Raw genomic sequence first — 17,968 nt, forward strand, 5'->3', positions numbered from 1 at the left:
AGGCGATCTGCTTAGGATACGGACGCTCTAAACAGCAGCCTATAATTCATAGTGCGACAGAGCAAAACAGCGTCTTAGTTAGACCTTTGTCTCAATGCTATCCCACTATGTGCGTGCAGACCAGAAATACAGTGACCAATGCATTTATATTGTGTGTTTTGCATGTAGAGCTAAACGGGAAAGTAGAGTTGAGACGCCTTTTTACTTATTGTATGGATGTGACGCTGATTTACCCGATCTCTTATATAAACCACACCACCCGTCAATAACGACACACCGCACAATTATACCCAAGAATTACGTCACAAACTTAAAATGGCTCATGAAACAGCACGAGAGAAACTAGCGAAATTTGCTGGACACTGAAAGGATCTGTATGATCGGAATTCCCGAGGACTAATCGACAACGTAGGCGATCTCGTGTACATTGAAGTAATGGCCGTTAAACGAGGAATCTCAAAGAAAATGTTTCCAAAGTAGGAAGGGCCGTACCACGTGATTGAATAGTTATATGATGCTACGTGCCGTGTCAGGAATGCTCGCACTGGGGAGCGGAAAGTGCTTTTTGTGAACAGGATGAGAAAAATAACGGCAGGCAAAACGCGAATCCTGAAGTTTGCGGACAACCATTACGATCACTCTGAGAACGAGGGAGGCTCTTTCTCATGCAGAATGCCCCAATAGGTGACCGGCGTTTGGCAGCAGCCGCAAAGCACTCCGGGTATTCTTCACTTCCGGTTCGTAGCTAGCAGCCGACGCAGCCCCAGGACGGCTATGGAAGCGTGTGCGGGTGTTGAAACCCGATCAATCCGGGCCACCTTCCTCTGCTGCTGGGTGACTTACGCAGTTCTGAACGTCTCAACTTACTTCTACGGATATGTTAAGTAGTAGTCGGTACGCAGAAGCATCGAGAACGGCCACGAAAGCGCAGAGCGAGTGCGGCCGGCGGCAAGCTGCACTCGCACCGCGCTTTCCGGGTCTTCGCATGAAAACTCAGGTTAGATGTTTCGTTTTCCTTTTGAGCCAGCGTTTTTTATTTGGGTACTGTTTATTTTTGATGGTTACGTTAGATCACATCACGACTGAAATAGGTGCGAATGTAAGCCGTAGGACGCGGCCAGCTGAAATGCCCGATCGGAGGTCTGGCGTACTTTTCTCATTTTGTTAGAACACCTGAGACTGGGTAAGAAAATCTTGAAGCAATCAAAAGTTGAAGACAGGGAAAGAAGTCGGTCAGACGGCGTTTTAAACTCAGGTAATATGTTTTCTCGAGCGATTGAAACGCCACTTCCGTACACAAGTCAGTCTCGATGACATCTGACTACGTGACAATCCTTGCTTTTTAACACTAAAAATTGGTTTGCTCTGTATGTTTATACAGCCATGATGGAGATGCGCCTCAACGGATAATCGGTCTCTTAGCAGTAGATGAGAAATTTAGCCAGTGCAGTACAACCACTAACCTGGGGTTTTTAACGTGAATCACGCAGTAGTGATCACACGGACCCGTGCCGGTACGAAACTCATCCAGATCGAAACGGGCGAGGGCGGTGGGGAACCGAACCCAGGAGGTTCCCAGCGCAAGCTTTCGCTCCACGCTCCGAGCTGAGACGCGTTAGCCCACTCGGCCACTTCCTCCCCTGCTTTTTAACACTCACGCGTTATTGGTACTTCGACTAGGTTGTCCCCCGTAAACTACCATATCCCCCACCCCCTCTCACGTTTTTTTTTTTATTTTTATTTTTTTTAATGATGTCGAATAAGAAAGCATGCATGAACGAGCACCGATTGTGATATGAGCTACGCAGGGTCGTACTACCGCTTTATTATCGGTCAATATGAAGGTGCTGCCATTTGCTTTTACTGCTTTATATTACAGCAAGCTGACCTGTTCTTTTGTTTATTTATATTATAGTAAGCCACCCATTCACCGCCGCTTCGCGGGAACAGTCTGCGGCGGCTCATTACAGAAAAAGTTAATCCGAGTTGTCGATATAAGAATTAAACGGCCTGGCGACGGCACGGTATGTCGACGAAACGTCATGCCATGAACTGATTGCCTGCGAGATCGCATCTCGCGTATGCCTTGTACAACAAGCAGTGCTCACCCCTTCGCGGCTTAATCGAGACCTTTTTGGTGGGTGCCAAAAGACTGTTAGAGATCATTATTTCCCGCGGCCCTACCTCAAGACAGAACACGTTCTACTGGCCTGTAACAATATTGGCCACGCATAAACGGTCACCGACGTTTGTCTGTCACAGGTCACTTCGCTCCATCACTCGCTTAACAGCGACGACCCATCGTTGCTTCCATGCTTTGTTTCACGGGAATTGGAACATCGTATGCCCTCAATGGCTTGCGTTAGAACAACGTACCGCGTAACTGCGAACCGTTTTCACCGCGAAAACAGCACGGCTACCACGCCTAGAAGGGCTCTTGATGCAGCTGGACGCGCCACGACCGGCACCGGACGAACCGGAACCGTGAAGTCACATGGTGCCTCGCTTCGGATGACGAAACTTCCGGCTCAAACGCCGGTCACCTATTGGCTCCACGAGAATCTGCCGAGAACCAAATGCCAACTGTCGGGTATCCAGAGGAGGAACTGATTGCGCTGGGGTTTTTAGAGGAGCTCGAGATGACTCGAAGAATGTCGATCAGTGTGCAGGAAAAACTGCCCTCAATATCTTCAGTTGAACGCGTGGAGGAGCTGCCAATGGCGACCAGGAATCTTCTTTAATGTCCCATTCTTAAGCCCTCCGCAGCCGTGGACCTGTGTGAACAGAGCTCTCTTACACTATCAGATATTTATTCGTGAGTGGATTAAGGTGCCCTTTTTTTAATAAAATTTGCGTAGATAGTGTTGAGTTCCTAGTGTAAAAGTTGGTTTTGTACTGTACCTACCTGAATATTTAAGTGCCTAACTGAAAAGACAAGGGTGATTGTTGTTTCGGGAACAGTAAAGAAAATTTTACAATTTGTCTAGAAGAAATTTTGTTTTTGGTTGAGCGTGTGTGACAAAGCTTTGTTTCGTTTGACTTTTTTATGTTTCTGTCAAATCTGTGTATTGAGCGTGAGAACGGTGCCACTGAAGAAGAAAGTAAGATAGAAGAGACGGAAGAACTGCAAGATTAAAAGGGGCCTGTTGGGCGGAGCGGTAGAAGGCAACCTTCAAGGAGTCAGGACAGACACCATCTCCAACCCTGGAACTTCGAAAGGTTCTCATCGGCATTGATCCCCATTCTTCGCAACCACGGGTAAAGACGGAAAGAAGTCGGCCGGCCGTGAGTGGTGCGGACGAGAACTAATTGAGTCACCTACATTGGACTGCCGTGACCCGATATCCTCTAACTCTGACAGTCACTCTTGCTTCATGTAAATAGCTTTTCCTCTTCATTTATGTAACTCTACGTTCTAATTTTTCCAAATTTTTCTTTCTTTTTTTTAAATTTTATGCTGATTCCCAAATTGACACAAGTTAATTTGACAAGGTTTTTCAATTTAAAATGGCATTCTGCAACACATAAATACGGAGATGTAACACCTAGAGGCGTCACACATGCAACTTGCCAAAAGTAATGAAAGGAGATAGCTCGATTTTTTAAAAAGACTATTTTGAAGTACAAGTTAAAATAATAGATTGACCATAATGAAATTTATTTTGAGTGTAACAGAAGATTTGTAGTGCAGTAGTGCGAGAAGTGACAAAATAGCGAGCGGTCCAACCTGCAATCCCCGACAGGTGGGAGAAATGTCAATTTTCGCCTCGACCTCTTCAACGTTCAATACCTCGAAAACTAAAAATGCGCTAGTCTTGCCGTTTGGGCTGGCGTTTATATCAAGAATTATCCTAAACTATCTTTCATTACAAATTCGACCCTAAAATGTGCTTGAGTTTAGAGGAAAACACCCCATTGGTTTTTATTAAATTAATGTACCAGGTGCTTCATTGCCTATACCACATAACACAAATATTCTCTGAATCAAGGCAGTGCAGTTATTGACATACCAAGATACCCAGCAGAAATTTTCAAAACCGTTTGTATTAAACGCCTTTGTATGTGTAAGGGGTGTCAAAGTGAGAACCAAGGTAGCAATTATCAAAACTATTTAATTACAAGCTTTCTCACAAGCGAGTTTAAATATTGTTTTATTTAAATTTCTTAATTCAAACGTCGCTTTTATTGTTTTGACTGAGTCTTTCGAGCTTTCTTATTTTGCCTGCACTTTCTGAAATGAAAAAGGGCAGTGAAGACACGTAATATGAAATATTAAATTGTTATTGCAAATATAAAAGAAAATGCACTAGAGTGAATACCCGCACAGGCATAAATTCATCTATGCTGAAACGCACGTAAACCAAAAGCGCATGCAAAATATTAAAAATTACGATGTCATGTCTCAATACCGCCGGTTGCAATTCTTCATCAAATAACGTGAGCGTCGTACGAGTTGAATGACTCAGTTTGACAGTTCAAATTGTTGTTCTACAGCTCACACTTGGGACGCTGTTCGAAAAAAAAAATGGAATCTCCGGAGTAAAAATATTAGTGCAGTCTATCCTGTTCTTGCTTCATTCTATACTCGTAAGACTTGCATGTATAAAACAGCCTCCGATAGCACAGCCCTTTGGGTCAAATGAGGTATTTGGCTGGGAATTTAGGGCATTAAAACGCGCGAAGAGATCTAAGGGAAAGCCAAAATTGACCTTTCTTGGCCAGTCTTGGTATCCGGCCCTAATTCGCGAAACAAGCGTCAATGTTAGGTTTCACTGCTGGTAGTTTAGCTGTGATTAGGCATCTTGGGGCCTCAATCGCCTAACAAGTGTGAAAGTTAGGCTTCGCTTCTGGTTGTTCGGTTTTCATGTAGGAACTTCGTGCCTAAATTGCCAAACTGCCCATTTTCGGCTTCACTGCATGTTCCTCAGTTCCTACATGGCACCTTTGGTTCAAGTCTGACACTTCAACAATCATGTGGAGAGCCAAACATAATCCATAGAAACGCCAAAGAAGAGTTCTCTGGTACTAACTAATGCCCAAGAGCAAAGCCGTATTAGGCCCATTTAGACCCTTTTTCTAATTTCACCTAGTTTTTCTAATTTCACCTAGGTTTTTCAGTGATAAAAATTTAAAAGTTCAAAATATTATAACATAAAATTTCCAATCTAATGACTAGCCTAACGTTTCAAAATAGAGCAACAATAATCCTAATATTTAAACCTAAACAAAACAAGAAGTAAGCTCTAACTGTGGCACGAATTTAAACAATGCGTTCTTTGTAAAATTTTCAGCAGTGGACTTTGTTGAAGGACATATTTGGCCCTGCTCTAAACTGATTGATGAATTCCAGATATAAATTCGCATCCACTAAACTTTTTTTTTCTACAATAGGGAAGGTAAAAGGAGGCGCGAGTCTTCACATAAACTGTGTACTGTTCAAATGTAAAGTTTTGCATAGGCCAAAGGTTGTTTAAATCCAAAATAGTGACTTTTAAAAGCATTGAATTATCCTCTTACCTAAAATCACTCTTCTGCAATTTACCGTGCTCTGACGTAATGCTGAAAAACAAATTCAGTTCAGTTGAAACACACTTGATTCATACCAAATCCCTATTAATAAGTACAGGGTGTCACAAAAGAAAATTTGGAAGGTCTTTTTCACAGCAAAAACAAATTAGGCATCGCCGAACGCTCATTCTCCGCACAAAAATAGAGCTAGAGGTCACAACCAGACGCCAAAGTTTCAGCCCGATCCGTTAACTTAATCAAAAGTTATAAGTGATATTCTGAAAATTTCAATGGGAAAATGGAGCCCATTTTTGCCCGTTTTCGGTTTCTGGTGCCATAGAGCCCCATGTGTTTGAAAACTCCGTCGGCCGCCATTTTCCCATTGAAATTTTCAGGAAATCATTTATAACTTTTGATTAAATTATCGGACCGGGCTGAAACTTTGGCATCTGGTTGTGACCTTTAGCTCTACCTTTGGGCGGAGAATGAGCGTTTGGCGAAGTCTAGTTTATTTTTGCGGTAAAAAAGACCGTGTAAATTTTCTTTTGTGACACCCTGTACATCACCTTTATAATGCTTTACAACTGAAGCCAATATTTTTCTAAGCCGTGGAGTACTAATTTAACCGCATTCATATTTAAATAAATTTTAAATTTTATTCAAACCTCCTAGCAAATCAACTAAGCACATCTGGCAGGCTGCAGGGAAGTTTTCAAGATTAGTCTACTTGCCGATCACGTGAATATCGTTTTATGAAAACCGACATCTTACTTACATGCACGCTCACACCGACTGTTTACCATCAAAATCGGGGTACTTCTGCCTGTTTTGAAACCTACCTACAAAATAAAAACCTGCAACCATGGTCTTTTTTCGCAGCCGTTCTAAAACGAGACAAACCACTAAGCAGCCTTAGTGGTTTGTCTCGTTTTAGAACTTATTAACAAATAAAATTGTTTTAAATTTAACAATTTGAAAGCAACATATAAGCGTTGTTTTGTTGTGATCTCTTTCAATGTTAGGCATTCTTGGATGTATTTTTGTAATTGTAGGAACGAATTTATAAACTCTAAGTATAATAAAAACGGATCACGAGTTTAATATCCCCTGGTTTTATCACACTGGCTTTGAAAAGTATATATAAATATTTTATCCCAATTCAGTAGGGTAGCACTAACTTGAGGTGCAAAGCAAGCAGACGTTTTTATTATGACGCGTAAGGTACCAATAATTGCATATCCATGCGTCAGCAGCGTGCAGACAAGCGGAACCATGCGTATGTGCATTTGCTCTAGATGTCTTTGTAGCTGATGAAGTTGGTCCGTGGAAACTTATATTATGACACATTTGATAAGAAGTTGTTTTATAACGACTATTAAAATTAAATGGTATAAATATTCCGGTGTTGCAGTTACTTGACCTGCGTTACAACCGTTGTTCTCTGTACGAAGGTTTGAGGTAAACTCAGCGTTCACATCAAGTTCGTAAACACAATGTATTATGGCACATGTCTACCACAATGAAGTTCGGCTGATCACTGGGCGGTAATAATATTCACAGTGTGAAGTAAACATTTCCTTTCTTGACGCAAAAAATAAAACACATTCGGCAGGCTCTCATATAACACTATCTAAATTTATTTTGCGACGTTGAAAATAAATGATTCTTCCTGGTGATAATCCATGGGATCTTTTGTTTGATTACCAAATAAGAAATATAGACCGTTAGATATAATCTCATTTAGAGAAGCGACAAATAAAAAACACCTTTTGCATAAGGTTTTCAATAAGTGAAATTATTTTATTTTATAAATATTAATTATCGTGCGGTCACTAGAAGCCACCAATGTGTTGAACTCTGAAGAGTAAAATTTATTTTATATATTTCAATAATCCTTATAGAGAGACAGGCTTCTGATGTTTATGGTAAGTGAACCTCATATCCCCTACTGAAAACAGTTGTATGATTTTATACTGGTCTACGGAGGTTTGTACCGGCCACCGGTATCACCGTACCGGCCACCCCTATGCATAGACCGGTTTCCGGTGCTCGAGTGCGGGCCATTCGGTTTTAGACGCCGGCCGCCCATACGTTTACTGGTCGCTGGTAGAGGGATAGGAGTAACGCCGTGTCAATAATTAAGGGGACCGATCAAATATCACAAACGGCAGTATATCGTACCGATATAGTCATCTTCATTGAGTTGACCATATCACTACCTTTAGCCTTTAGTAACGCACCGGTAGGCTGTGCCGCTAGGCCGGTATGTCATACGAGCACACCGGCCCAGCATTTCAAAATTTTACCCGGCATTCCCTTCAAGAATATCTCATATTCAATGTCCATTTTCATGCGCTCTTGAAAATCTCAAAATACATGAGGTAAAGAAAAACTGACATATATACTCGGTGCACCCGAAGGAACGATTGTACCCTCCAAGATAAATCTCAAGACTGCCCAAAAATAACGCAATGTAGGTAGGAGGTTAGGCTTCCCAGAATTTCCAGATGACGCAAAAAATGTTTATTTTATTTTTGCGCACATATATTTGTATTCATGCAAGTCTATAAACATTAAACCTTTGGAAAATGTTAATTGGGTGAATCGTATTTTAACAAGAGTATATTTGACCGCAAATCTGTTTGAATTCCTGATCTGCTATTTTTATGTTTTTAGAATTGCTGGCTCGACCCAACGAGTTTCCTCATTAGTGGGCTACGACAAAAACTGGATGAAAATGTGGTAAAATAAGATAGGTTTATTACTGTTACTTTTATAAGTTTCTATGTAACCTGTGTAAAATTTTACCACGTTTTTTATAAGTACTTTCGATAAATAGACAAATCGTTTTGTCCTTGAATTTCAGATAAGTTTTCAAACAAACTAAAACACGTGCTTCGATATATATTTATGCGAATGTCTCTCTACCCTTTTGCTGTGGTCATGTCCTCTTCAGATGTTCTAGAACTTCAACGAGGGAATCTGATATATTTGTGAGAGTGCAACAAGTTTCGCAAATTTTATAACTAGATCCACGAGAAATCTTATGCTTAGACGCTTCGGAAAGCTAGAATTTGCGTTACAGATGAAGAACCATGTTGAAAAGTTATCGGAGTATTGATCAATCGTTTTGATGTTTTGCAGCACAACAAAGACTATAACAAGAAAGGCGTGGCCCTATTTTACAAAATACGTCAGACGAACACAGAGGAGGCAAGGATTAGAAATAATTTGGCGTGCTGTACCTGTGCGATACATTAAATGAAAAATATTAAAGCTAATTTCAATACTTTCGAGTTTTGGTTTTTGTTGCACATTGTAATGTTGATAGACTCTATCTCTTCCTCGTCGACTGTAGAATACTGATCTAATCAATTTCACTTGGATAGCTTAGGCCAACTTTTGAACAGGCAAACCTGATTGTGTATAGGCTCCTGCCTGAATTTTGAAAAACTTGTATTCATACAATTAAACCAGTTTGAATATAGGTTCTGTATGTCAATAACATCGTATGATTTGAAGTGGTCAACCCGTATAAACCCTTTTTTTTCAGTACGGTCACGAAGCATTATTTTCCCATTTTACTGAAAAATACCAATACTGTAATCTGATAAATGAAAGTTTTGAAACAACCCGAAAAGTGTAATAACCGGCTCAAATTGATGAATGCGGCGGCTGAAACTTTGGAGGACAAAGTAGGGTTACTTACCTTTTTTTAACAAGTTCACTCAAAAACTCTCCAGTCTTATTAACTTGGTTCGGATTGTATGTTAGAAGAATTGGCACCATACTTTCGCATAAGGTTTTGTGTTTTACATATGCTTGAATATAAACATAAACACACCGCCATCAATTTGGGATGGAAATCAAACTCTACTATTTATTATTATTATTATTATTATTATTACTATTATTAAAACACCAACGCTATTCGTAGGATTGTTATTTTGTGCTACGGCAGCTCCTCTCTGTTCGTACGTTGTACAGTTCCCACCAATATGAAAAACGCACTGAAATTGCGTGGCCGAGACGGCGGATGGCGGTGGCACTGCTCACGCTTTGGGCTATTCTATCTTGCTCCAATATAATAGATTACGTCTCGTCAGTTTGGTTGTGTTATCGAGTTTTTTTCCACTCGAAGTGATGCAGATCTGTCCACAACGTGTGACACGCCCCTTCTCGCCACCGTCTCGCACACACGCTCCGAGTGGGTCCTTCGTATTGAGGGAGAGGGGGGGGGGGGGGGTGAGAGGCAGGTCCCTTCAGTATAACTCACAATTACAAAAGGAGTAGCATTTTCAAACAAGGTTATCACTATTCATACAGAGTGTTCAATAGAAAGGTTATTAATTCAAGAAACAAACTAAACATGGTACGCAAACTTCTTTTCCTTAGGCCTAGGTTATGCTTCCGCGCACACACTAAGTGTTAAAATTATCATAGCCGTCCATTTTCTAAGCTACTAAAATTCCTTAACGAGCTTTTTAAGTAATGCATTAATAGCCTGTGTTAATGTTGAAAACTTCAAGGTTGCCGTATTGTATGTTACATTTCGTAGAGTGTTGGTAACAAGAAGTTACATCTGCTTTTCCGAGCCTGCCACTCAGTTCGGCTAATTACGCAAATAAAACAGTGGAGGTTACCACGAAGGCACTCCGAGGGCGACGCAGGTCATGTCGTATGACATTCCGTATGACAACGGGGCGAAGTAATAAAGTTATTATTTAGACAATGACTGGAAAACAACTAATCGGCTTTGCGTTGGTCCCTAACAAAATGTCATCCGCAATGATTTACCTGGGACGCATTGAGGAGGGCTTTTGAACCAATGTTTCTGGTTTTGTATGCATAAATAACCGTACTGAGTTGCAAGTTTGAGAGGGAAATCTCGGAACGCATATATGGTTACGAAAAAAAATAGAGGCTATAACAGTCAAGGAATACGGCCGCCTTCAAGTTTCCAATCTAGACACATGGCACCATAACTCAAGACCTAAAAATATTAAAAATGAACGTGAGCTAATTGATAAATTGACTGCTACTATCATATTGCACTTCATATCCGCTTAAGAGCATAAGATAGGTTCAATGTTGAATTTTATATACTCCTTATCATTTCTTTTGAAGACTTTGTTAAAGTTAATTTCGGACACCCCATGTAATAATGTTCACCATACATTTTCGCCAAGATATTCAAACTTTTATTGAGAAACCTTACAATTCCAAGTAAGGTGACCGCTCATTCTGCGGAATGACGCAGGACGGGAAGGACGTGTCCGCCTGCGCTCCGCAAAAAGACGTATGTGGCTCGTGCGAGGCTCGCTTCTACGCGAAGCAGCAGTTTCTTGTCTGCTCGGCAGGTTGCAATCGCCGTTTTCATTGTAAGTGCTTGAACGTCACCCATGAAGAGTACAATTTCTACATGAAGAGTGGTACGAGCGCTTTCAAGTGCTCGGGCTGCACCCGAAGGAGTAGTGCGTCAACGAGGAATGACGCCGCTGCTGGTATCGGAGGTGTGGTTCCCGCTCCTGTGGCGTTCGTCGAACCATCGAATGTGACGCTCGATGACGGCTCCGTTCCGCCCGCTCTGCTGCGCCTCATCGAAAGCCTGTCAAGCAAATTGGACATCGTTACGGCAGAACTCAAGTGCCTTAGGGCGGACAACAACAGCCTTCGCTCCGAAGTGCTTCATCTCCGTAAAAGTGTCCATGAACGAATGCCTCTTCCGTCTTCTTCATCAACCATGTACGCGTCCGTCGCAGCGCTGCCACCTGCTGCACCAACGTCAGTGTTGAGACCTCGAGCTGCAGATTCGCTCCTCAACACAGTTCCAGGGACGAATCTGGGTGGGGCTGGCTTGGAATCGAGTCCCTCAAGGGGTGCGAGAGCTGCGGGTGAGAAGGACGCTGTGGACGACGGCTACACGACGGTGGGGCCCCGGCGGCGAACCAAGCCGTCAGCTGGAACTGCTAAACCAAGTAAGGTGACCGCTGTCCCTCGGAAGAATCGTCGTTTGGCACTTTTTGTATCTAGGCTAGTTCCGGATACGAGCGTGGACGATGTTCTTGCACTTATCGAACCTCTTGTAGCGGGGAGGCAGCTAGGTCCTGTGTTCAAAAATGTTTACACGATTTGACACATACTCTTCGTTCCACATCTCGGGTGACGAGTCAGTTTTCGACGCAATTAACAAATCCGAGGTGTGGCCTGAAGGTAGCATTTTTCATCAGTTCTTTGGTCGACTGGACAAGTCTCGTGTTCATACTGATGACGGAGTAGAAAACGTTCATGACGCACAAACTTAGCGTGTTTTACCAGAATGTACGAGGCCTGAGGACTAAGGCCGACGAGTTTTTGTACAATTCAACTAATTCAAGTCATGATATTATATGTATTACTGAAACCTGGCTTTGTGATGGTATATCAGTCTCTAGTTACTTTAACCCCAGCTACACGGTCTATCGGAGGGATAGAGACTACTTGTGTACGGGGCAAACGATGGGAGGGGGCGTTTTAATTGCAACTAAAGTTTCCGTGGCATCGCATAGGCGGTTTGATCTTGAAACTTATTCAGAATGTGTTTGGATCGAGATTAAGGCAAGTGACGGATTTAATTACCTGATAGGAACGTACTATTTTCCCCCGTTATTTGATGAAACTACTTTTATTGAACATTTTGAATCTCTCGGAAAGCAGATCGATTTTGACAAGTTTCGTGTTCAGATATACGGAGATTTTAATCTTCCGGGTGTAGAGTGGTCATTGCAAGCTTTAAACAATAATACGTTAACAGCTAGAAAGGCCTTTTCTTTGTTGTCTTTTATTAACTTGAGTGGTCTAGAACAATTAAATTCAATACCGGATTGCGCAGGTAAGATCTTAGATCTCGTTCTTTCAAATGTCCACATTCTAAGCTTATGTCTGGCTTCCGATCCTTTGGTTCAAGTTGATAAGTTTCATCCACCTTTAATAGTCCATTTATCTCTTCCGCGGAAGTCGCGGATATCGTCAAAGCCATTAGCTTACAGTTTTTTAAAAGGAGATTACCTTGGCTTGTATAAATATATTGAAACTTTCGACTGGTCTAACGTTCTCGCCATGTCTGATGTCGATCGTGCTACCGAGACTCTAACGACAATTGTAAAAGATGCCATCGACACTTTTGTACCGAAGCGTTCAACAAGGCCATCCAAATATCCTGAATGGTTTTCCAGGGATTTAAAATGTTATTTGGTCAAGAAAGAACATTTCCACCGTCTTTATAAAAAATGCGGCTCTTCACTTATGTACACCAAATTCAGTTTATTTCGGGCCTTGGCGAAGAAACTGTTCAAGCGCGATAAACGCATGCATCTTGACAGCGTAGAAAATAGCTTGTTTCGCCGCCCGAAGACTTTCTGGAAGTTCACGAAGCAACATACACGTGACGTTAGTCCTATCATCTGCTTACGTGCCTGTTCAGATAACGCCCCGGGTTATGTTTCATCACCTCATGAAGTTGCAGATGTTTTCGCTGATTATTTTGCCAAATGTTTCTCTGACAATCAGCAATCCGTTCTACCGGAGGATAAGGAGCTGATTTGTCACGATTTTTTGAGTTCTATAAGAGTGGACTCTCTTGATATTGCCGAGGCGATAAGAAAGTTAAAACCGAAGTTTTCTTCTGGTGTAGATGGTGTACCAGGTTTTGTTATCAAAGGTTGCGGTCAGTTGTTCATTCCTATTTTGAAGCACATTTTTAATATGTCACTCAGTTCAGGCGTTTTCCCTTCGCTCTGGAAAAAAACAGTTGTTGTTCCTATCTTAAAAGGCGGTGACGCATCTGTAGTTGCGAACTACCGTCCAGTTCCTCTGCTTTGTGCTTTTTCCAAGGTTTTTGAGATTGTTGTGCATAGCAGGATGACTTTTTATTTCCGTCAAAAAATAACGCCCTTGCAGCACGGTTTTTTAAAGGGTAGGTCTGTGGAAACAAATTTGTGTACCTTTTTAGATTACTGTGTGCCGTTTGTTTTAAACAGAGAACAAGTAGATGCAATATACTTTGATTTGTCAAAAGCCTTCGATAAAGTGAGTCACGTGTTGCTTTTGTCCAAGTTGCATCTGTATGGTGTCTGTACAGAATTGTGTAACTGGTTTAAGAGTTATTTGTCTTTTCGATCAAATAGTGTTCGGGTCGCTGACAGTTATTCCAAAGAGTTTTTTTTCAATATCAGGCGTGCCCCAGGGTTCAATTTTGCGTCCTCTACTGTTTTCAATTTTTATAAATGATATAGCGTCATGTGTAAAGAACGTTGAACTGCTTTTGTTTGCTGACGATATCAAGTTGTTTAAGAGTGTTCACTGTCATTTAGATTGTGATCTGATACAACATGATGTGTCTAATATAGCACAGTGGTGTAAACAAAATCAGTTATTTCTTAATCCTTTAAAAACAAAAGTGATATCTTTGTGCAGACGCCGCGCGATCATAAATAACACTTATCATCTTGAGGGAAATCCGATTGAACGAGTGTCAATTGTAAGGGATCTTGGTGTGTTAATTGACTGCGGATTAACTTTTAAAAATCATGTCTCTTTTGTTGTCAGCTCTGCAATGAAAGTTCTAGGAGTTATATCGCGTTTGACCAAGCATTTTAAAAAGCCCCATTGTTCAATACATCTTTTTCAATCCTTAGTGGTTTCAAGGCTTGAGTTTGCTTCTGTGATTTGGAATTCAATTTCTGTAACACAGGCTTTGATCATAGAACGTGTGCAAAAAAGATTTGTTCGAATTGTTTATGATAGATGGATTGGACGACGCGTGTATTATGACTATGAATGCTTACTGAATAGATTTTCGCTGAAGCTTTTATCACACAGAAGAACAGTCCTTGACTTGGTATTCCTGCATAAGATCATTAATGGTGCCATTGATTCTTCATGGCTTATTAGTAAAATCCATTTCCATGTTCCTTTCCGTGCGACGAGACAGCTCACCTGTTTTGATATTTGCTCACCATGCCGTGTGTCACCTCTTTCTCGTTTACAGACATTGTATAACAGCATTGTGCCACCTCAAGTTGACATCACCACACCCCTGCCTACATTTCGCTGTCAGTTGGACGAACTTTTCGTCACTTCATAGCGCGTCAGTGTATATGCATATCTATTTCTTTTTAATGAGTAGGATTTTTGTTTAAGAGTTTTATTGTACGAGTTGGTGTACCTAAGAGAAGGCCGCTCGGCCGTTTTAGGGCACCCGAAAAATAAAGATTATTATTATTATTATTATTCTGACAATAAAGACTCACCTAAATAACCATCCAATTCTTCGTCGTACATTGTGTAGCTGAAAAAACATCGTAATCTGTTTTTTTAGAGATACACACTGAGACGGTTTTGGACGTATAAAAATAACTCGATAATGGATAGATGTGTTGCCCATTGAATTACTCCGTTCAGTGTGATGCACGTACTACTTCGAGAATACATCTTTCCCGTGATTTCCACTTATTATAGATGGTGACAGGTTAAGAATTCAAGGGACTCTCCTCCCACCTCGTTTCACTTTAGCAGAGCAAACGCTGGAGAGGAGACGACCTCCTCTCCAGCGTCTGCTTCGCTAAAGTGGAAAGGGGTGGGAGGCCGGAAGGAGCTTCCCCTGAACTCTTAATATGTCACCAATTATAAGAGGGATGTCTAAGGTATGTTTATCCAAGCCTTCAAGACAGTGGATGGAAGAAAACGAAACAGTTGTCTGAGTAGAAATGTATGTTTGGTAAACCAAACGTATGGCGGAGTTAATGAACCTTCAGATATGTCTGAGGCGCCGTATATGTGTAGTCCTCTTTTATACGTGTCCCTCAGTCTTAAGTTTTTTGTAGGTTGTTTTGCATATGACTGAGCTTTCAGCACCTGCTTTGATTTAGGTAGAATGACAAACAAATTAAACGTAATTTGCGATTTTGATCTATTATTTGGTTTCTAATTCGAAGTTTCAAAAATAACAAGCTATAACGATCGCTATGGAAAGGGAGTGCTATTGACCATATTGTTTTCCTCAATATTTCAGAGTCGTTTTTGCTAAGGCTTACTACTATTTCGTGAGAATGCTAAAAATCGACATCTGTTATCGCTAGTTTCGTGTGATCACACGTGATCACTAGTCCCGTGGCGTCACTGGTTCAGCATCAAGATCGTGATATTCTGTCGAAATGTTCGGTATTGTGAACTATCTGTAGCGAATACAACTCCGCTTAACTTTTAGCATAAGTGTATTTTTTAGTTCGTGTATTATTTGCTGCTGAGATAAAATAGGGGAGGCGAGTCTTCGTACAAAAGGGAGGGACAAGTTGTTCTTGCAGTAGTGAATAACTTTCGCAGGCAATATAAATAAAACATCTAAAAGGGGCTGCGAGATTTAGGGATTTCAACAAGTAGACAGAACGAAGAAGAAGCCGCCGAGCTTGAAAGACATGGCGTGGGGTCACATCACTGCAGGACAGGACACTGCGAGTGCGGGGAAAACACATTTGCATAGAGCCACGGCGGTGCAAGCCGGCAAAGATCGGCAATTCCCATCACCTCATTAAGACAGATATGCGATATAGAACGGCTTACCACTTACCACCTTAATCATGCCTACCAACAACCAGTGAGACAAATCACTTCGGGATAAATATAAAATAATCGAGTAGGTCACGCTTACCCTCAATTTTAATTTTTTTATATTTATACACTCGCTCTTTAAGTTAAAGGGGCCAGGGTAAAAAACGTATCCGCCAGATTTTAGTTTTTCTAAGTTAATTAAACCAGAAAGATATTGATTACTAAGAATTATGGCGGAATATTGCGTCTGCGTTTTAGAAACCGTTCTTAAATATCGCTTTCTTGAACTGTCTGGGACGACCATGCGTAAGCCTAATGTAGCATGGGACTGTTATAGTTTAAACCATGACAAACTGACGTGGTCTAAAAATATTGAACAGGTATAAACCTTTTCTTTTTTAGAACATTAAATCGAGAGTGATAAAAACGATTAGTTATTTATTGGCGTTCTTGTACTAGTTGTATATCGTGATTGCGATACAACTTCAGTTTCAAACAGCCGGATGTTTTGTCGTTTGGTAACCATCATAACCATGCTGCTCGCCCTATCCTGGCTCCCAATCGTTGAGGAATGCGTTGAAGGAACTGATTGTTCATAAAAATTATAATAACAAATAAAATTATCAATACAATATTATATAATGACGACAGTATCCGGACTCAGAACTTTAAAAATATAGTAGGGAGGAGGGATGCGCGCGCGTGGCCTCTCATCTATCCGCACATGCGTCTTGGTCCGTTTAGTTTCGCGGTTGTAGTCCTAGGACGTAGTCTTTCCACGAACAGCTGGATGACCGTGAGTTTTGCATTATTTTTTCTAATTAAAACAAGGATATCGACTTCACATAGCAGACACGATTAATTCGTAAAAGTTTCGCCTCCCATACGAAATACATCATCAGTAGCTACCAATCTTACTAGAACACTCAGTTGAGATCTTAATTACAAAAGAGCAAAGGACAAGGACAGGACAAAGAATGAACAGGAGAAGCGCTTACTAACAACTGATTGTTTAATGCATAATAAGAGAAAGACGAAAATGAGGGGAGATTTGATAAATTAAGACTCCAATTGTTTTCCAACTTAAAATGATTAAAAATTATTTGAGAAAAATTAGGACTGATAGAAAAATAAAATTAAAGAAAAGCATCCAGATTAAGAAAAAAGGTGGAGGTACCCTATCTCTTTCTCAGACAGTGAAATTGATGGTGTGCTAATGCACGTGTCTCCTTTTTCAATTATAGTTTTTGCCTCGAAAATCTCTCTGGCTCTCTTGCTCCGAAAGCGTTTGAGTATTTGCGTTTGATTGAAAAGGGGAGTGCACTTATGGTCTCTGGCATGTATGGCCAAGTGTCCAGACGGTGACGCATGCAGGGAAAGCTCATGCTCTCGTAGTCGCACATTTACGCAGCGCCCAGATTGACCGACGTACACTCTCCCACATGTGCACGGAATTTCGTAAACGATGTTGACGTTGCAGTTGATATATTTATGTGTGTGCTGGACTGAGCAGTGTTCTTGTCTTTCGTTCTGGGAGTTGATTTTTGGACACAGTTTTTTAAGTTTGTCAGGAGCTGATGTTACAACCTGTACGTCATATTTTGACGCTATTCGTTTCAGGTTGTGTGATACTTTGTGTTGGTAGGGTATCACTGCCGGGCGCCGTGTCTTATCTCTTCTTCTTCTTTCGTTGTGACTGGTCAGGCTCTCTGCTACATCGAACATTAAAAAACTGGTATACCCAGATTCCTGTAGTTTTTGAACTTGTGCCTCAAAACTCTGCTTGGCTGTGTGCTCGCATGATTTTTGCAAGGCTGCTATAAAGCAGCTTTTTACAATTCCTCTCTTGATTATTTTAGAATGGGCCGAATCA

The 17,968-nt window shown here is 41.2% G+C and overlaps 1 protein-coding gene across 1 annotated transcript in view; it reads right to left on the reverse strand.

The window, feature by feature from the left end:
- Positions 1-8,728: 8,728 nt before the first annotated feature.
- Positions 8,729-17,968, reverse strand: part of LOC115331477 — a 31,596-nt gene continuing 22,356 nt past the window's right edge. Inside the window, exons 5-7 of the mRNA XM_040205866.1 lie at positions 14,799-14,836; positions 9,218-9,329; positions 8,729-8,753 (exon numbers count right to left, since the gene is read on the reverse strand). Of these exons, the coding sequence (XP_040061800.1) occupies positions 8,729-8,753; positions 9,218-9,329; positions 14,799-14,836 (175 nt within the window). The remainder of the gene's footprint in view (positions 8,754-9,217; positions 9,330-14,798; positions 14,837-17,968) is intronic.

The sequence above is a fragment of the Ixodes scapularis genome, unplaced genomic scaffold (assembly GCF_016920785.2).
Source record: "Ixodes scapularis isolate PalLabHiFi unplaced genomic scaffold, ASM1692078v2 PGA_scaffold4__175_contigs__length_147842914, whole genome shotgun sequence".
NCBI classification, from domain to species: domain Eukaryota; kingdom Metazoa; phylum Arthropoda; class Arachnida; order Ixodida; family Ixodidae; genus Ixodes; species Ixodes scapularis.